The sequence below is a fragment of the Schistocerca serialis genome, chromosome 3 (genome assembly GCF_023864345.2).
Source record: "Schistocerca serialis cubense isolate TAMUIC-IGC-003099 chromosome 3, iqSchSeri2.2, whole genome shotgun sequence".
NCBI lineage: Eukaryota > Metazoa > Arthropoda > Insecta > Orthoptera > Acrididae > Schistocerca > Schistocerca serialis.
In genome coordinates this window covers 826,209,658-826,231,361 of record NC_064640.1, presented here as the reverse complement: position 1 = coordinate 826,231,361, position 21,704 = coordinate 826,209,658, and the positions used below count along the sequence as shown (strand labels likewise).

Genomic DNA, 21,704 nt, shown 5'->3' with positions numbered 1-21,704 from the left:
CCTTGATATGCCTGGGCATTAAGTCAAACAGAGCTTGGATGGCATGTACAGGTACAGCTGCCAATGCAGCTTCAACACAATACCACAGTTCATCAAGAGTAGTGACTGGTATATTGTGACGAGCCAGTTGCTTGGCCACCATTGACCAGACGTTTTCAATTGATGAGAGATCTGGAGAATGTGCTGGCCAGGGCAGCAGTCGAACATTTTCTGTATCCAGAAAGGCCTGTACAGGACCTGCAACATGCGGTTGTGCATTATACTGCTGAAATGTAGGGTTTTGCAGGGATCGAATGAAGGATAGAGCCACGGGTCGTAACACATCTGAGATGTAACGTCCACTGATCAAAGTGCCGTCAATGCGAACAAGGTGTGACCGAGACGTGTAACCAATGGCAGCCCATACCATCACCCCGGGTGATACGGCAGTATGGCGATGACGAATACACGCTTCCAATGTGCTTTCAGCGTGATGTCGCCAAACACGGATGCGACCATCATGATGCTGTAAACAGAACCTGAATTCATTCGATAAAATGATGTTTTGCGATTCGTGCACCAAGGTTTGTCGTTGAGTACACATTCGCAGGCGCTCCAGTCTGTGATGCAGCGTCAAGGGTAACCGCAGTCATGGTCTCCGAGCTGATAGTCCATGCTGCTGCAAACGTCGTCGAACTGTTCATGCAGATGGTTGTTGTCTTGCAAACGTCCCCATCCGTTGACTCAGGGATCGAGACAAGGCTGCATGATCCGTTACTGCCATGCGGATAAGATGCCTGTCTTCTCGATTGCTAGTGATACGAGGCCACTGGGATCCAGCACGGCGTTCCGTATTACACTCCTGAACCCACCGATTCCATATTCTGCTAACAGTCATTGGATCTCGACCAACGCGAGCAGCAATGTAGTAATACAATAAACTGCAAGCGCGATAGGCTACAATCCGACCTTTATCAAAGTCGGAAAAGTGATGGTAGGCATTGCTCCTCCTTACACGAGGCTTCACAACAACGTTTCACCAGGCAACGCCGGTCTACTGATGTTTGTGTATGAGAAATTGGTTGGAAACTTTCCTCATGTCAGCACGTTGTAGGTGTCACCACCGGCGCCAACCTTGTGTGAATGCTCTGAAAAGCTTATCATTTGCATATCACAGCACCTTCTTCCTGTCAGTTGAATTTCGGGTCTGTAGCACGTCATCTTCGTGGTGTAGCAATTTTTATGGCCAGTACTGTAGGTCCTCAGCAGATGCGAGCATCTCCACCTCATCCCCAGATGCAGACCTTGTAGGTAGCGGTGGTGTGGGTGCCACCACAATTTTCTTGGTCATAGAAGTCTTCTTTTTGGACTTTTCTCTCTGCTCCTTGGGTCTCTCTGGCTGAGAGGGTTTCACTAATTCAGTCTCCGGGACTCAGGATGATTGTGAAACCCTACAACCAGCTACTTTTGGGCACTTTGGCCACTAGCAGCATCATCTTTCCCACTAGCAGAAAGCTGGGAAGGGAGTGACCCAAGGGATCCCTTCCTGGTGAGAGGAGCCGAAGAAGACTTACACTTCTCCAGCTGAGAAGTGGGGCTGGTGTCCCCGATGGTTGGTGGGGCAGTGCCGAGGTAGGCGATGCGGGAGCAACAGGAGGGAATTGCCCCCCCCCCCCCCCCCCCACCAAGGGGGCAGACGTAGCCTTCTGGTTCCAAGAGTCGAGTGGAATTCATGGAACTGATGGAGCTACAACTGTTCTCATAGCGGCAGCGTGTGAGGTGGTCATAGCCACAGGATGTAGGCGCTCATATTTTCTCTTAGCCTCAGTCCAGGTCAGTCAGTCCAGGGTTTCGTATTCCATAATTTTCCTCTCTTTCTGTAAAATCCTGCAGTCTGGCGAGCAAGGTGAATGATGCTCACCCCAGTTGACACAGATGGGAGGCTGGGCACATGGAGTATTGGGATGTGATGGACATCCATAATCTCAACATGTGACGTTGGAAGTAGAGCGGGAAGACATATGGCCAAACTTCCAGCACTTACAGCACCGCATCGGGACAGGGATATAGGGCTTTACATCACAGCGGTAGACCACCACCTTGACCTTCTCAGGCAATGTATCACCCTCGAAGGCCAAGATGAAGGCACCGGTGGCAACCTGATTATCCCTCAGACCCCGGAGGACATGCCGGACGAAATGTACACCTCGCTGCTCTAAATTGGCGCACAGCTCATCTTCAGACAGTAAAAGAAGGCCTCTGTGGAATATAGACCCTGCACCATATTTAAGCTCTTATGTGGTGTGATGGCAACAGAAACATCCCCCAACTTTTTACAAGTGAGTAAAGCCCATGGCTGGGCAGAGGATGCTATTTTTATCAAGACTGACCCAGAACGCATTTTGGACAAGCCCTCCACCTCCCTAAACTTGTCCTGTAAATGCTCTACAAAAAACTGTGACTTCATCGAAACAAAGGAGTCCCCATCAGCTCTCTTACGTACGAGGTACCAGGGTGAATAAGGTTCGCTGCCATCCTTAGCCTGGCGTTCCCCCATGGGAGGGGAATGATTTAGGGTCAGAATTTCTTGCATTGTACTGAGACGTGGAACTCTTAGAGACTGCTGGTGGCTGATCACCACCAAGTGATGATGTGGTACACTTCATTGCGCATCATCTGCCCCGATGCCACCCACTCTGACCAGGGGCCCTCCCCACGGGCGCCACCCAGCCACAGCAATGGCCACCTGGCACGATGGCCATTGCCGGGAGTCCTGATGCTCCAGAGTGACAGGCATATCCTTGGCATATGTTGGGAGTTAACAGCGCAGGCATCAGCAGAGCCATCCCCGTTTTGTCAGGGGGCTACAACCAACAGGGTACATGGTGGCCCCACCACAACGGACTGGCTGCCATGCTGGATATGAGGTGCAAAATAAGTCCATGGTCATCGTTGGTGCAGAAAGCGACACTGCACAGTGCATGGTGGAAAACACATTCAGGAAGGTTCCTTGCCCAAGAGATGGAGGATGAGCTGGACTGCAATGCAACGGCGAGGAAGTGGGCTAAAGATCTCTATAGACAATGGACAGGATAAACCATGTAAGGCGCCCTTCCCCAATTCGCTCACTCTTTGGGAAAATTTTGAAAAATGGAGGTCAAACCCTACAGGGGACCACCCCATAGAGGCCGAAACGTATGAGACTCGTTTTTGTCACCTCTTAGGACAGACAGGAATACCTCGGGCCTATTGTAATCCCTGGACCCGCAGGGGGGAGTGTATGTAGTGATCGGCCGCATACGGTAGGTCGATTAGAGTGCTAACTATCACTAGTAGCTGTTGTAACATTCATACTGTAAGCAAAGACACATTTTTATCATAGCAGTTCATCAACACATTTCTTTATTCGTTTGAATTTTGTAAATGATAGAATGATGACGGAATAAGAGAGATAAAAATTGGAAGTGTAAAACTATGTGAAATGGTGTGATTTACATTTAATATTTTAAAAATTACATTCAAATCCTCTGCTTGTAACTTCTTGTTATGCATATTAGAGTGCACAGGTAAAGGTGGCTGTCAGCAACAAATAAGACAAAGTAGATGAGTGTAGGCTCTCACAGAACACGAACGGGGGAAACTGGAGGACACTTCAGATTTGCATGTTCAAGATGATACATGTAAAAAAAGTACAGCTATTAAGAAATGGAAAATGAGACTAAAATCATAAAATATGGATTTATGTGAGGATTAATGGTGTGAGTGGTCACGAAAACAAATCTGTTATACAATAGAGAGACTTTCATTGACAAAGAAACCATGTGATCACAAGGTGTGTAAAGATACTACTAAAGTGCACTGCTATAAATTAACATTATATGCAGCAAGATTATTTTCTAATACTCTTAATATGCTCCTTGTTATTATTATGTATAAAACATTAACTCCAGCAGCTTACTCATGCATAAATAATATATGAAAAGGAAGATTTGTTACATATATTAAGACATAACACAAGTTCAAAAACATTAAGGCAAGTAGTTTTTGAAGTGATCAGCATACAGAGAAGTGTATCTGTGAATTATATAGATACCCACAAGGAAATTTTAAACTATTTATAAGGAATCTGGATTCCTTACTGTGCTATCTGTCAGGCAGCAGCAAGCAGTTAATGGTCTGTGGTGACTTCAATGCACATTTTCTAAAGGATCCTGATAGGAAAAATAGGGAACTTTATTTGGATCACACAATTTGATTCCAGTAATTAACTTTCCAACACAGATGGATAAAGACTGTAGGACCCTAATTGGTTTTAAAGCTCAAAGCCAGAAAAATACCGTTTACCCAGTAACAAATGCTCTCTCTGACCATGATGCACTGTTTGTTAGGATAAATTACCTAGTGCCTTACAGTATGGATACACTTAAGTGGAAATCAGAATAATTAATGCCTCCACAACAGATGTTTTTAAGAACAGCTTACAAGAGATAACCTGAGATGAAATTTATGCTGAACCAAATGCTAAATTAAATTTTATCTATTCCATGATAAATTCATTTAATTATTTGAAAATACCTTTCCATATATGCTAATTAGAAAGAATATTAAATGGCCATATGAAAACCATGGATCACTACAGCGATTAAAATATCATCTTCAAGGAAAAGGAAAATGTACCTATTAGCAAGAACAAGTATTGATCCAGCTGTAGTTGCACACAACAAAACTACTCAAAATTACTAAGAAAAATTATTAAAAATTCAAGAAACCTTCACATCACGTCAGAAATCAGTAATTCTGACAACAGACTTGGGGCTTTATGGAATGCAGTGAAACGAGAGACAGGACAACGAGGCACAGGATATCACCACTACTGAACTGAATGGCAGTGATGTAATGATGAGTCACGGGTAGTAAGTACATTTAATAACTGGTAGAAAGTATAGGGACAAACAGTTAAAGGGGAAAATCACAGCAGTGTGTTGAAACTCTCATAAAATTCAATCATATGAATGTATTACCCACTTCTCCTTCTGAAATTCAGAAAATTATCCATACTCTTGAAAATAAAAGCTCATCTGGTTTAGATAGTGTTTCCAATACAATATTATAAAGTTTTGTTCCAATATAAAAAGCATGGTCTTATCTGAAATATGTGATGTATCACTAACATAACTCATTTTTCCAAAGAGGCTGAAATATTCTGTTGTCAAACCTCTCTTTAAGAAAGGTGATAAAAAGAGATGTCAGTTCAATAACTACTGACCAGCTTCACTGCTGACACCATTTTCCAAAATGTTTGAGAAAGTGATGTATTCTAGAATATTATCTCACCTTAGCAGCACTGATATCCTCAACGAACCACAGTTTGGGTTTCAGAAGAGTTGCTCTACTGAGAATTCCATTTACATATTCCCTTGCCAAATTTTACGAGCACTAAATAATAAAATAGCGCCATCTGGTATTTTCTGCAACTTATCTAAGGCATCCGATTATGTGAATCGCAGCATTCTCTTAGATAAATTGAAGTTTGGTGGGATTGATGGTATAACCAACCAATCAATGCCATAGCTACACAAAAGACTGCAGAATGTTGTACTTAGTAAGTCTAGCAATATATTCCAGGGATTTAATTTTGGAACTCTTAAAACAGCTTAGTTCAGCTGCATTTGCACTTAGAATCATTGTAAACCTTGGGGAGACAAATCAGTAAGGTGACATATTTTGCATACTTTAATTCAATAATGTCATATGGAATAATGTCCTAGGGTAACTCATCTTTCTTTTGTAAGTCTTCGTTGCTCAAAAATGTGGGCCCAGAATATTATGTAATGTTCACTCATGATCATCTTGAAGATATTTGTTTAATTCTAGCAATACCAACACATTTTTCGCGACAGTTGCCCTAAAAAAATTTTTTTAAACAAAAATATTCATTATTTGTTCTTTACTTGCATCAACAACATACTTTTTAAATACATACTAATATGTAAGTAGGGTCCAGAACCTAAAAATATCTTTTACCAAACTCTTAGTAATATCAACGCACTTTCAGTAATGTGGGCTATCAATGAGTGCTACTTTAAGCCCGCCATAAAAATAATTTAAGAAATGGAAATTTCATCAAGATTTTTATTTACAACATACTACTTAAATAGTTACTGATGTGCAAGTATGGACCTAAACCTGAAAATATTTAGTATGACATTCACTGGGAAAGTGACATCTAATCCTAAGATTAAAATTTTTGGGGTAAATTTAACTGAAAATTTTAAAGCATTTGCAGAATCTGGTAGAAGAATTCATTAAAAATCTATAAATATTTCTTTTTTAATCTTAAAATATAAAGTAACTGACTAGATTACGATATTTTTATAAGGCGGACATTCCACCAGGACATGAGCAAATGTTTGCAAGGGAATGATACTGCCTACGGGTAAATTAAGAGGGATTTGGAAAAAAAGAGAAGCAGCTGTATGAATATCATGAGCTTAGATGGAGAACCAGTACCAAGCAAACGGGGGAAAGCAGAAATGTGGAAGAAATATATAGATGAGCTATACAAGGGAAATTAAGTTGAAGGCAGTATTATAGAAAGGGGAAAAGGAAGTAGATGAAGATGAGATGGGAGCTACGATACTGCAAGGGTAATTTGACCTAGGACCAAAAGATCTATGCCAAAACAAGGCCCCTGAGGTACATTTTTATCAGTAACATCTGCTGATGTCCTTTTGAGAACCAGTCATGACAAAACTATGCACCCTGGTGTGCAAAATATATGAGACAACAGGCAAAATACCTTCAAACTTCAAGAAGAATAATTCCAATTCCAAAGGAAGCAGTTGCTGACAGGAGTGACTATTACCAAAATATCAGTACAGTAATTCACGGTTGCAAAATACTGAAATTATTTACAAAAGGGAAAAACTGGTAGAAGCCAACACCAGGAAAGATTAATAGCAATTATAAGGGTTGAAGGGCATGAAAGGGAAGAAGTGATTGAGAAGGGAAAGAGACAGGGCTCTAGCCTATCCTTGGTGTTATTCAACTGGTACAATGAGCAAGCAGTGAAGGAAACCAAAGAAAAACTTAGAAATAGTGTTTACGGGTAATCATGCACAGGGCTCAAATTTATGTCACACACTGTCCGTTTTGCTATCAAGATGTAATTCCACTGTTTATGCCCTGGTTCCTTCTATCTTTAAATTTATATTTATCAACATTTACTTAGCAAATATTTGGTTACATATCCAGTTATTTTCTGAGCTAATATTTCCCATCATTTCAAAATGGTAAGGATCTGTAACAAGAGTTATGCTATCTTGGTTGATTAAATTGCCTTCCCAGTCTCTCATACATGCTTCTCTTATCTGGGCACAAGCAACCCATCCTAATGAATTTTTTGTACCAGTGCTAAATGGCGTTCCTTGTTGGTGGCTTCTTACCATACTTGGTTTTAAGCATCCATTGAACAGCTGTAGTACACTCGTTTTTGTCGAACTCCAACACACAGAAAACCTGCCACGTTTGCGACTAGCCCTGACTATCGGCAAATTACCAAACTACATGGTATACATGGAAAAAAACCTACAGGGTTTCTCTTCAAGACGACATGTATGATATCTGTACAATGTTTGGTTCTTACGCAATAAATAATTGAAAGTGTTCCCGGACTTTACGTACACCCTGTATTAAAGCTACACAGTTTTTCTCCATTACATTATCTCACATTATAATACATTTCACCATATAAATGCAACCTTGCATGGGTTTGCAATACTAGCATTGACAACTGCTATAGCCAATTTTCTGATCACATCCTAGTAATTAACAGTAAACCTCAATGAAGATTCTTTAAAGAATCTAACACTCATGTATAAAACAGTTTCAGACTGTATGATTACTCTACAAACGAGTTAATGTGTTAAATATATTTGACATTAAACATGTAAGTGAGAAAAGTTTAGAAAAGATTTGAAATTACGTGTAAAGTTAGTTGGAAGTTGCTAAGTGCTCTCATTCTCAAATTCTGGGTGAATATAGCCTGGACAACTTGCACGCCCTGAGTTACGCTGCCTCAAGATACGTACATCATTTCTAACTATAAGACTTTTATTACTGTGCCCGACTTTTAACATAAGATTTATACCTCTTAATGAGTAAATTATGACAGAATTTTAATGTTTTAAATTTGGCCAATAATTAAATGAAATACTGAAAGTCAAATTTTTGTTGCCCTTGGAAGCCATCAGATAGGCAATCTGTAACTGGAATCAAGAACCATATGCCAAATAGTGGGTTAGATGTTTAGTAACACAGTTTACACAACAAACATAAGACTATGAATACATCTCAATACTGTTTCAAATTGCATCATACATGTATTCTATTTCAAGGCAATTTATATTTTTCACCATCACTGAAAACTCATTAATAAACCCAAGACAATTTACTGTTCTTAATATTACTGTGTGGAGTGTAGCCATGTATGGAAGTGAAACGTGGACGATAAATAGTTCAGACAAGAAGAGAATAGAAGCTTTCGAAATGTGGTGCTACAGAAGAATGCTGAAGATTAGATGGGTAGATCACATATCTAATGAGGAGGTATTGAATAGAATTGGGGAGAAGAGGAGCTTGTGGCACAACTTGACTAGAAGAAGGGATCGATTGGTAGGACATGTTCTGAGACATCGAGGGATCACCAATTTAGTATTGGAGGGCAGTGTGGAGGGTAAAAATCGTAGAGGGAGACCAAGAGATGAATACACTAAACAGATTCAGAAGGATGTAGGCTGCAGTAGGTACTGGGAGATGAAGAAGCTTGCACAGGATAGAGTAGCATGGAGAGCTGCATCAAACCAGTCTCAGGACTGAAGACCACAACAACAACAACAATATTACTGTATTTCATACACCACTGGCAGTCTTCTGTAGTGTTTGGAAAAGAATTAACAGTAAAATATTATATTTTCAAAGGAGACAGGTGCATTTTGCACATATTGTCAAAATGACCAACTACTAGGAGCGGGACAACAATCATCACTACACATAATACAAAGTGTGATAAAAAAAGTAATGGGAATTTTTTTATTTCGTGGGCTTCATACATCTGATCTTCAATTTCTTTCCTTTTTTTCTCTTGTTGATACACATGTTCCTGATATATGTTTGGGATTTTCAGCTGTTTTAAATATTTATTTTATTGTTCACAGTCGAAAAGGTTATACGTGTTTTCAGAGTCCCTGGAAAATGTTTTACTTTCGAAAAAGGTGGATCAAAGAATTTACACTAAATTTTAAACAATGGAAACTCCAGGCAGGAATATCCAACATAGGAAAAGATAGACTGCTACTTACTGTTAGTTGCAGACAGGCACAATTAAAAGATGCTTACAAATACGCTTTCAGCAACAGCCTTCATTGCAAAAAGAGACACACACTCCATTCATTCACACAAGCAAGCACACCTCATGAACTACTGACCGCCAACTCCGGCAGCTGGGGTCAGACCTAAGATGCTGGAGTTGGTGGTCATGTGTGCGTGAGGTGTGCTTGCTTGCGTGAATGAATGGTGTGTGTTTCTATTTTTCCAATGAAGGCCATTGCTAAAAGCTTATTTGAGTCTTTTAACTGTGCCTGTCTCCAATTTAGTGTGTTATCTTTACAGTAAGTAGCAATCTATGTTTTCCCCACATTGTTGCACTAAATTTTGCTTGAAAAATTGAATAAAGTGTAGCACAACATTTGAAATACTGACTGTGGCTTTTGGCAACTCTACTATGAGTAAGACAAGAATTTATGAGGGGTATGAACATTCCAAAGAGGGTTGAGAAGACAAAGACAGTAACCGTTCTGGATGCCCTAGCACATCATTACTTATAAAGTGGAAGTAGTAAAGAAAATGGCTCTGGAAAACCACCAAATCACCATCAGAGACGTTGCTGATGATGTCAGCGTATCCTTTGGCTCATGCCAAGTTTTTTTTTTGTGGGTGTTTTGGGAATTAAACGTGAACCAGCAGCAAAGTTTGCTCCAAAATCATGGAAGTTTGACCAAAAACGTCGCCACCTAGACTCCACTCAGGAAATGCTGAACAAAGTTGACAACAATCCAGAACTTCTAAATAAGATTAAAACAGGTGACAAAACATGGGTATACGGGTATGACACCAACACCAAGACCCAATCATCCCAATGGAAACTGCCTGAAGAGCCAGGACTGAAAAAAATTCAACAAATTCGATCACATGCCAAGGTTCTTCTCACTGTTTTCTTCAATGACAATTAGATAGTGCATCAAGAGTTCTTGTCTTATGGTTGTACAGTCAATAAGGAACACTACCTGTAAGTTAAGTGCTGTTTGCATGAAGCAGTCCTAAAAAAAAACTGCCAGAACTGTGGCAAACTACTCGTGGAAATTGCACCACGATAATGCTCCCGTTCACATCTCAATGCTTGATCACGATTTTTTGGCAAAAGCCAAAAACGTTATGTCGCCTCAGCCACCATACTCACCAAACATGGCCAAATGCAACTTCTTCCTATACCTGAGGTCGATGAAAACAATGAGAGAACGTTGTTTTGCCACCCCTGATGAGATAAAAACAGAATCACTGAAGGAGCTGAACATCATAACGAAAAGTGAATTTCAGAAGCACTTCCAAGATTGGAAAAAGTGCTGGCATAAGTGTATCATATCTGAGGGGGATTACTTTGAAGCGGAAAAGGCTGATGATTATGAATAAACAAAGATTCTTTAGGAAAATAAAAATTTCCATTACTTTTTGATCACAAATCATACATAGGGTAATTATCAACAATATTACAATAACACAGTGTCAAGAAGAGAGACATCTTGTAATAACAGAGACCAATTGAACTCACTGGTGAAATACTTCGGCGAGGAAGTTGGCAAGTATTTCTGTGAACTTGTCCCCTCCGAAGTTTGCTTTATACACATGGCCTTTCACTGTGTACATTCCTGCACAGCACAATACAACTGTAACATCCATTGTAGCTCCCCCCAGGCGATAAACGAGGCACATCCTGCAGGAGGTATGTAATCATTACTCATACATTATTTATAAATACAAATTATATAATTACAAACAATGTTATACTAAACAACGATTACTCAATTTCTGGATAAAAAAAAACACAAAAAATTAAACCCAGTAATTATTTACAAGAACTGACTAATTTATATATGGGAGTATACAGGTTTGATTCCACATCCTACCATCCAAATTAAGGATTACACAAAATAACAAGAAGAATACATAAATTTTCTCACATGACATCTGTCCTCTAGGTTCTTGAAAGATGCTGTCACCATTAAAACAACATATTTCATTATAACACAGTCCAAGCAGAAACAACTGAATAACACATGCACATATTTCTGTATGTGGTTTCTTTATTTTATCAGATAAAAAGGAAGAAATATAAAAGATTAACATTTTGTCAACCCAGAACATTAGGAACAGAACATTAGCTCATGAGGAGATGTGAAGGAAATGGCACTGGAATCAAATTATTATTGCATTTCTTTGAAGTGAGAAGAGGAAATCACAGAAAACTTAAATTAAAATGGCCAGGTGGAGATTTGAACCTCACTCATCTTGAAAGTGAGTTCAGATTTTGGTTTGTTATATCAACTCAATTTGAAAAAATTTAAGAGAATCATTTGATGATTACATTTCAATTATGTCCCTTTTTGCAGCTCTCTCTCTCTCTCTCTCTCTCTCTCTCTCTCTCTCTCAATAAAAGTCTGAAGCATCCACATACCTCACCACCATAAACACACTGAACAATGGATGCCCATACAGGACATGGGGATTTGCACCTAAATTATATTAGTATTTTTTCACACATCTATGTAGGTTTAAGATCATTATCAAGATCTATAACATCTACCACAGTCTCTGCAAACACACTTTGGTTTACATAGATAACATAACCAAATATCTGCATTTTACAGTTCTGAAAAATTACACCCTGTTACTGAATTTTCCTTAGCATAAAATGCAAAAGAGACAGAGCCTCAGAATGTAGAACAGCTGTACAGCCGGTACTAGACTGTCTGCGATTCTAAACTGTTACTTCCGGAGCCAACTAAACCAAACAACCAGAAATGAATGAAGTCATCACCAGCCAATGGCACTGCCCGATAACTATGACCTGCTGCCTTTTCAGGGATTGGGATTCTGTTGTATAGGGGTAATTATAAGGAATGTTACTTACAACCAGTGAGGTGCCAGTATTGTAATTTGGCTGGGAATGACTTCCTATGCATGTGAGTGGTGCCAGCTGTGTGCAGCACAAGGCGAAGCAATGGCCACAAAGTGCATCAGTGTTCTGAACAACACTGGGCTATTATCCTTCATAAGGAATAGTGTAGTTTGTTCTTGTAACCGTGCCTGTGTGTATTGTGGTTGATGCTTTCATTAGAGTGGTGTGTTAAGAGTTTGCACAAATGCCAAAAACAGAAACAATGACAATCCAGGAAATGGATGAACTCTTGGCAAGGCAGTTTGCCGAGCTAAAGGAGATAAATGAAGCTTTGCAAAGAGAGGGAGACTTTTAATAGCGAGAATGAGCATAAACAAGTGGATGTAGTGGAAGCAAAAGCTTTGGTTAGTTCACCTATCCCTTCTCTGGATCCTGTCACAGCTAATCTAGCAACTCCTTTTTCGGATAGGGCAACCGAGGATGTCTCAATGTTCAGTGATGACCTGGAAGCTGCCGCTAGGTTGGGCAGTTGGTCAGACAAGACATCCTTGGATGTGTCTAAATTACAGTTGGTTGTGATGCAAGCAGCATACATCAGTACCATCAAGTGCTGGATAAAGCACAGACATTTAAGCAGCTTAAGAAGGCCCACTAACCACGTTATCGCAAGCAGAATATTGCAAGGCTTTTTTAGAGAACAGCTTAATGGGTTGTCTCAAAAGTGAAGTGAGTTGGTAGAGGCATTCATAGGCAGAATTAGGAAAATCAATGCTAACTTGTACGAGCTTACACAGAAAGTAGAAGCAGACAGAATTACTCCACAAGAAGAGGAGAACAGGAATCAGATGTGTTTTTAAGAGGACTTCCAGCAGACATGTCAAGGAGAGCGACAATGGAAAACCTGAAGGATTTTGCTGCCACCATTATGGCTGCTAAGCAAGTGGAAGAGATCAATATTGTGGCCTGAGGACAAGATAAGGGTTGTGTGTTTCTTTTTCCACACAAAGGTGAAATGCTACAGCTGTGGACATATGGACCATGTTAAAAAGCAATGCAGAAAACTTCAGTGTTACAAATGTGGGTGGGTACTGACCTTCAGATGATGCGTGTTGCAGAGGTACTGGAATGCAATAACAAGATGGACATGTTGCACTATATTGTGCACTGAAGCCTGGTACATGTGAAGGAAATAGATGGGGATTGTATGGTTTTGGAAAGTGTGGATGATTTTAGCTCTGATAAGTTAAGCTTATAGATTGCAAACTTGGAGATCATGGACGAGTATAATCTGGGTAGGTCGTGTGAGGACCTTTGCCACAACCAGACCATCAACACAATTGCATTATGCGAGAAGGTAAAACAATTTGGAGGGAAGAGATAAGTCAACAATGAAAGACTTGTTAATATGATTTGTCAACCTGTTCAATCCCAGTCAATCATTACCTGCAATACTGGTAACTCGCCATACCATACCAACGGTTAACAATGCTCTAGTGTATAAGAAGCCGTACAGGATACCTAGGCACCTATAACCTATACTGGAAGAATTTATTGATCAACTGCTGGCTGAGGGCAATACTGAATCAAGTTACAGTCCATGGGCAGCTACCATTGTAATAGTCCTGAAAAAATCATAGAATGGAACAAAAAAGCATAGATTTTGCTGCATGAGCGGTGATGGACAGACATCCTGTACTAAATATAATGGAGATTAGAGAGAACTTAAGTCAATGTAAATACTTCACAATGTGTATGAGGAGTGGTTATCACTGTTGGAAGTGGTTCTGGAAGGGCGGCCAAAGACCACATTTACTGTCCCTTGGAGTCACTATCAATATTTTAGGCTGCCATTTGGTCTGAAGGATGTGCCAGCTATCTCGGAGGCTATTAGTATCCGATGGAGTGCTCAGAGGATTAAAATCAAGACTGTTTTTTATCTCAACAACATAACTGCATTTTCTAAGGATATGGAAGAGCACATGCAATGGTCAGAGGAATTCTTTAAGAGGCTAAATCCAGCACAGTTAACACACTGTAATGAGAGGAAGATGTGAATATTGACGCACACCTAACTTCTGCAGAATGTGTTTTCTTACCACCACAAACTACATAGCAGTTTCAATCATTTTTATGGTTCTGTAATTAATAATGGGAATTCATTGAAGAGTTTGCCGAAATTGCTAAGCTATTGAATCATTTGTTGAAAAAAGGTGTGGAATTTCCATAGTCAACTTTTAGACAGCATTTGAAAAATTGAAGGGAGCATTGACAACAAACCAGGTACTGATATTCCCAAACTATGAGGGACAATTTATTCTGTCATGTTTCACTAGGCATGGCCTCCACCTCAGAAGGTATGGGAAGGGGAAGCTAGCAAAGCTTATAGACGACAGTGTAGTGGGTGTTGGTAGGATCACTCATGGAAAAATTCCTGTAGTAGTTGATGTTGAAGCTGCACCTATTTTAGAGTGAAGACAGCTGATATGTATACCTGCTAAAAGGAAGTCCCTCTAACTAAAGGCTTATATTCAGAGGAAGTCATGTTTCCAAGAAGAGAAGGAATTAGCATATTTCATCAAAATATAAAAGGTATTAGAGATAAAGTTAGTGAACTGCTTACAGATGTGATTCTGGAATTATTGGTATATTGGAGTACCACAAAATAATTTGACAATTCAGGGGCTTCCTTTACCAGGATACAGATTAGCTGGCTGTTTTTCAAGGAGTTCTTTGTGGGGTGGGGAAGTTGCTTCTTGTTGTTGTGGTCTTCAGTCCTGAGACTGGTTTGATGCAGCTCTCCGTGCTACTCTATCCTGTGCAAGCTTCTTCATCTCCCAGTACCTACTGCAACCTACATCCTTGTCAATCTGCTTAGTGTATTCATCTCTTGGTCTCCCTCTACGATTTTTACCCTCCACGCTGCCCTCCAATACTAAATTGGTGATCCCTTGATGCCTAAGAACATGTCCTATCAACCGATCCCTTCTTCTAGTTAAGTTGTGCCACAAACTTCTCTTCTCCCCAATCCTATTCAACACCTCCTCATTAGTTATGTGATCTACCCATCTAACCATAAGCATTCTTCTGTAGCACCACATTTCGAAAGCTTCTGTTCTCTTCTTGTCCAAACTATTTATCGTCCATGTTTCACTTCCTTACATGGCTACACTCCACACAAATCCTTTCAGAAACGACTTCCTGACACTTAAATCTATACTCGATGTTAACAAAGTTCTCTTCTTCAGAAATGCTTTCCTTGCCATTGCCAGTCTACATTTCATATCCTCTCTACTTCGACCATCATCAGTTATTTTGCTCCCCAAATAGCAAAACTCCTTTACTACTTTAAGTGTCATTTCCTAATCTAATACCCTCAGCATCACCCGACTTAATTCGACTACATTCCATTATCCTCATTTTGCTTTTGTTGATATTCATCTTATATCCTCCTTTCAAGACACTATCCATTCCGTTCAACTGCTCTTCCAAGTCCTTTGCTGTCTGTGACAGAATTACAATGTCATCGGCGAACCTCAAAGTTTTTATTACTTCTCCATGGATTTTAATACCTACTCCAAATTTTTCTTTTGTTTCCTTCATTGCTTCCTCAATATACAGATTGAATAACATCGGGGAGAGGCTACAACCCTGTCTCACTCCTTTCCCAACCACTGCTTCCCTTTCATGCCCCAGGACTCTTAACTGCCATCTGGTTTCTGTACAAATTGTAAATAACCTTTCGCTCCCTATATTTTACCCCCGCCACCTTTAGAATTTGAAAGAGAGTATTCCAGTCAACATTGTCAAAAGCTTTCTCTAAGTCTACAAATGATAGAAACGTACGTTTGCCTTTCCTTAATCTTTCTTTTAAGATAAGTCGTAGGGTCAGTATTGCCTCACGTGTTCCAATATTTCTACGGAATCCAAACTGATCTTCCCCTAGGTTGGTTTCTACTAGTTTTTTCATTCGTCTGTAAAGAATTCGTGTTAGTATTTTGCAACCGTGACTTATTAAACTGATAGTTCGGTAATTTTCACATCTGTCAACACCTGCTTTCTTTGGGATTGGAATTATTATATTCTTCTTGAAGTCTGAGGGTATTTCGCCTGTCTCATGCATCTTGCTCACCAGATGGTAGAGTTTTGTCAGGACTGGCTCTCCCAAGGCCGTCAGTAGTTCTAATGGAATGTTGTCTACTCCCGGGGCCTTGTTTCGACTCAGGTCTTTCAGTGCTGTGTGAAACTATTCACGCAGTATCGTATCTCCCATTTCATCTTCATTTTCATCCTCTTCCATTTCCATAATATTGTCCTCAAGCACATCGCCCTTGTATAGACCCTCCATATACCCCTTCCAACTTTCTGCTTTCCCTTCTTTGCTTATAACTGTGTTTCGATCTGAGCTGCTGATATTCATACAAGTGGTTCTCTTTTCTCCGAAGGTCTCTTTAATTTTCCTGTAGGCAGTATCTATCTTACCCCTAGTGAGATAAGCCTCTATATCCTTACATTTGTCCTCTAGCCACCACTGCTTAGCCATTTTGCACTTCCTGTCGATCTCATTTTTGAGACGTTTGTATTCCTTTTTGCCTGCTTCATTTACTGCATTTTTATATTTTCTCCTTTCATCAATTAAATTCAATATTTCTTCTGTTACCCAAGGATTTCTACTAGCCCTCGTCTTTTTACCTACTTGATCCTTTGCTGCCTTCACTACTTCATCCCTCAAAGCTACCCATTCTTCTTCTACTGTATTTCTTTCCCCCATTCCTACCATTTGTTCTCTTACGCTCTCCCTGAAACTCTGTGCAACCTCTGGTTTAGTCAGTTTATCCAGGTCCCATCTCCTTAAATTCTCACCTTTTTGCAGTTTCTTCAGTTTTAATCTACAGTTCATAACCAATAGATTGTGGTCAGAGCCCACATCTGCCCCTGGAAATGTCTTACAATTTAAAACCTGGTTCCTAAATCTCTGTCTTACCATTATATAATCTATCTGAAATCTGTCAGTTTCTCCAGGCTTCTTCCATGTATACAACCTCCATTTATGATTCTTGAACCAAGTGTTAGCTATGATTAAGTTGTGCTCTGTGCAAAATTCTACCAGGCGGCTTCCTCTTTCATTTCTTAGCACCAATCCATGTTTACCTACTACGTTTCCTTCTCTCCCTTTTCCTACTACCGAATTCCAGTCACCCATGACTATTAAATTTTCGTCTCCCTTCACTATCTGAATAATTTCTTTTATTTCGTCATACATTTCTTAAATTTCTTCGTCATCTGCAGAGCTAGCTGGCATATAAACTTGTACTACTGTAGTAGGCATGTATTTTAAATTAACTAAGGCATTCGATTGTGTAGATCACAAAATACTGCTCCAGAAGTTGGACCATTACGGAATACGGGGAGTAGCTCACAATTGGTTCACCTCTTATTTTAGCAACAGACAGCAAGAGGTTATTATTCACAATGTTGACAATGGCTGTGATGTGGGGGTCTCAGTGGGGTACAGTCAAGTGGGGGCAGACCCAGGGATCAGTGTTGGTGCCACTCCTGTTCCTTATTTATATAAATGATATGCCGTCTAGTATTATGGGTAACTCTAAAATATTTCTGTTTGCTGATGACGCTAGCTTGGTAGTAAAGGATGTTGTGTCCAACATAGACCCAAGTTCATGGCTTGTAGAAAATAAATTAACTCCAAATCACAGTAAGACTCAGTTTTTACAGTTTCTAACACACAATTCAACAAAACCTGACATTTTAATTTCACAGAGTGGGCATATTTAGTGAAACTGAACAGTTAAAATTTCTAGGTGCTCAGATAGATAGTAAACTGTCGTGGGAAGCCCACATTTAGGATCTTGTTCAAAGACTTAATGCTGCCATTTTTACTATTGGAACAATATCTGAAGTGAGCGATCATTCGACACAAAAATTAGTCTACTTTGCTTATTTTCATTCGCTTGTATCATATGGTGGTATATTTTGGGGTAAGTTCTTGTTGTATTGTAGATTGCATTTACTTAAATTTATGGATTGACTTTTTTTGGGTTCATATACATTTTATTTTTATCTATTATTACTTTTATGTTGTAATTTCATGTACTGACATGTTCCATGACCTGGGAGATTTTCTCCTCAGTTTGGTCCTATGGAACTTGACATGTAAATAAAATTAATTTGAATGTTGATTTTTGTGCATCATTATCTGACAGGCCATTACTAAATTTGATCACAATGTGCTTCTCAATTTGAAGACAAGCTATTGAAAACAATACGTATGATCCTGCGACTATTTCCCCACGCTCTAGTTGCAAAGTGTGACATCTTTATCAGATTGGAAGTTTATTAATGTTATTTTTGCTGTAAATTAGTCAAAAATATAATATTGAAATCTTTACCAAATTAATTTGATGTGTATCTTATAAACTGAGATTGACAAAGTCCTAAGTCTGGAATGTAAAGCCATCTCACCGAACTGAGAGGTGAAGTGAAAACTATACTTAAAAATAACCCATCTTTAATCCAGTTTCTAAAAATATGGATTGTACCTAGTAAGATGTCCTAGGTCTTTGAGGCATGTGGTTTACAATATATCATGTGAGTTTGGAGTGAATTATTACAACAGTGTAATCACATTATTAATGAACAGTGCAAGAAACACTCCAAAATGTATAACTAAGACGTTGTGAGAAACCATTCATTGCAAAGCATGGTGTTACCAACACACACAAATTATTATTTGACAACACTGAAATCCTGGCACACACCTTGTGTTACTGGGATTCATTTATCAAGAAAGCAGTGGAGATCCACAAGTGTCCTAAATTTTTTAATGGAGTTGATGGCGTCACCTGAATCCCAACATGGTGGAAAGATCTAGAAAACAATATAAACCCCATACTAATGTGAGTGGCTGATCTGTTTCCTTATCATTGTTGTGGTATTATTGGTAAAGCGAGCATAAGCATGAGCATGAGCAGTACTAAAGAAAGCACGAGAGCTTTAAATCTGACAGATATGTGTTGACTAGAGTTTGTTTACATCTTACAGTTTGTCATACCAAGGTATTAAGGAGACATTTTGGGAACTTGCTTACCTGTTTTACCTGTTTTGGTGAATTTCAGTAGTTGTTTCTGTTCGAGTGAGTGTATGTTCAGTGAATTCTGGAAGTAGTCAAAGTTACAGGTTTTTAGTTATTCCAAGATAGATACTAGAGACTATATGCTCATTTCATTAACAATGTATCAAGTTACATCTTCATTTTAATATTTGGTGGCTAAAATCTGCTTCATTTTAAATGATCAAGACTTTTTATTTAAAAAAAAAAAATTACACGGACATGATCAAGTCTGGTAGAAGTAAGATTACTGAATATATTGCTGTGTTAGTCTAGAACAAAATTAGGTAAGTAGAACCCAACAACATACAGATACTAACTTTATATAAATTAATCCATTGAGTAGGAGGAGTTGTCAAACAGAAATTATTTCAGTTGTTTTTAAAACTTTTATTATGTGCCTGCACCCTTAATTTGTAGGTGATGTTTTCAAATATTTTTACAGCTGAGTAAGTTAAGTTGTGAATAGTGGAGGCAATTTTTGTTCCAAGTGTTAGACTTACAAACAATACTACTATTTTTAAATTGTGCCTGATGCCTCACAACAAACTTCATAAGAGAGGTTGTTAGGATGCCTAAATTTTTAAACAATTGCCTTCATGAAGTTTGAGGATGACCACCAGATATCCTTACAGAATATTTCTGTATGATGAATATCTTGGTGGTAAAGGATGTTGTGTGCAACATTGGCTCGGATTCAAATAGTGCAGTTCATGACCTAAGTTTGTGGCTTGTAGAAAATAAACTAACGCTAAATCACAGTAAGACTAAGTGTTTAGTTTCTAGCACACAATTCAACAAAACCTGATGTTTTAATTGCAAAGAATGGGCATATGATTAGTGAAACTGTAAAGTTCAAATTTCTAGGTGTTCAGATAGATAGTAAACTGTTGTGGAAAAGCCAAGTTCAGGATCTTGTTCAAAGACTTTGTGCTGCCACTTTTACTATTCGAATGATATCTGAAGTGAGTGATCATTCGACATGAAAATTAGCCTACTTTGCTTATTTTCATTTGCTTATATCATATGGTATTATGTTTTGGGGTAACTCATCCCACTCTAAAACGATATTTTTGGCTCAGAAAGAGGCAGTGCAGGCAATAAGTGGTGTAGGTTCATGAACCTCTTGTCGAACCCGTTCACGAGTCTGGGTATTTTGACATTGGCCTCTCAATACATATATTCCTTAAAGTCATTTCTTGTTAACAATATTAGCTTATTCCCAAGAATAAATAGCTTTCACTCAGTTAATACTTGCCAGAAATCAAACCTGCATTTGGATCAGACTTCCATAACTGTTGTGCAGAAGGGTGTGCAGTATACTGCTGCATCCATTTTCAATAAGCTACCACAAAAATTCAAAACTCTTTCAAATCGAAACCGAAGAGTTTCCTCATAACTTACTCCTATTCTGTCAAGGAGTTCCTTGAAAAGTTAAGTTGATACTTTTTGTATGGTTGATTGCATTTATTTAAACTTATGGACTGACTGACTTTCGGGTTCATAAACATTTACTTTTATCTGTTATAACTTTTATGTTTTAATTTCATGTACTGACACGTTCCATGACCTTGGAGATTTGCTCCCCAATTTGGTCCTACAGAACCTGTATTGTAAATAAATAAATAAATAAAATAAATAGACATGAACAGTCAGGTGATTGAATATATTCCCAGTTAGGATGTAGATGGCAAGGAACACCTGACAGAATATACAGTACATTGATACAGATGAATAAGTAGAACTGAACTATTCAACCACAGAGATGGAAATGTTGGCTGTTATTTATGCTATTACGTATTTCCATTGTTATTCGTACACGAAAAAGTTTAAAGTTGTGACAGACCATGGTGTGTTGAAGTGATTGCTGGGACCACAAGAGGCTCCAAGTATGTTAACGTATTGTGCTCTGAAATCAAGTGAATTTAACTATGAAGGCATATACCAATCAGGCCAGAAAAACAGAATTCTGAGAGCCCAAGAAGGAAGATTTGATTTCAAGTATTTAGGGCACAGCTGCAGTCCACAAAGCACTATGGCCTGTTGTGTAGGAATATGAAATACAGCCCCAGTGTGGTGCCAACTGCGCTTGAAATGATTAATGACTATCATATGACCTTATACATGGTATTTCATTAAGAATGGTCTATATTCAAGGATGTTACAGGAACGATCATTCGAAGCGAAAAAATCTGGTAAAGATGGACTCCAAAAAGCATGTCGTAAGAGCTATGAACACCTCATATTCGATACTGTGAACCAAATCTCTTCTACCGTGAGCTCTTTGCTTTCCATATTTTGGTAGGGGGTAGTATGGACCAAACCAAGAAAAAATTGTGTAGTAAACATAGACTCTAAAATGCATACCTT

The 21,704-nt window shown here is 39.0% G+C and overlaps 1 protein-coding gene across 1 annotated transcript in view; it reads right to left on the bottom strand.

Annotated features, from left to right (window-relative positions):
- The window catches only part of LOC126470784 (heat shock 70 kDa protein 14-like), a 200,319-nt gene that overhangs the window by 45,453 nt on the left and 133,162 nt on the right, over nucleotides 1-21,704 (bottom strand). Inside the window, exon 5 of the mRNA XM_050098793.1 lies at nucleotides 10,865-11,026. Within this exon, the coding sequence (XP_049954750.1) occupies nucleotides 10,865-11,026 (162 nt within the window). The remainder of the gene's footprint in view (nucleotides 1-10,864; nucleotides 11,027-21,704) is intronic.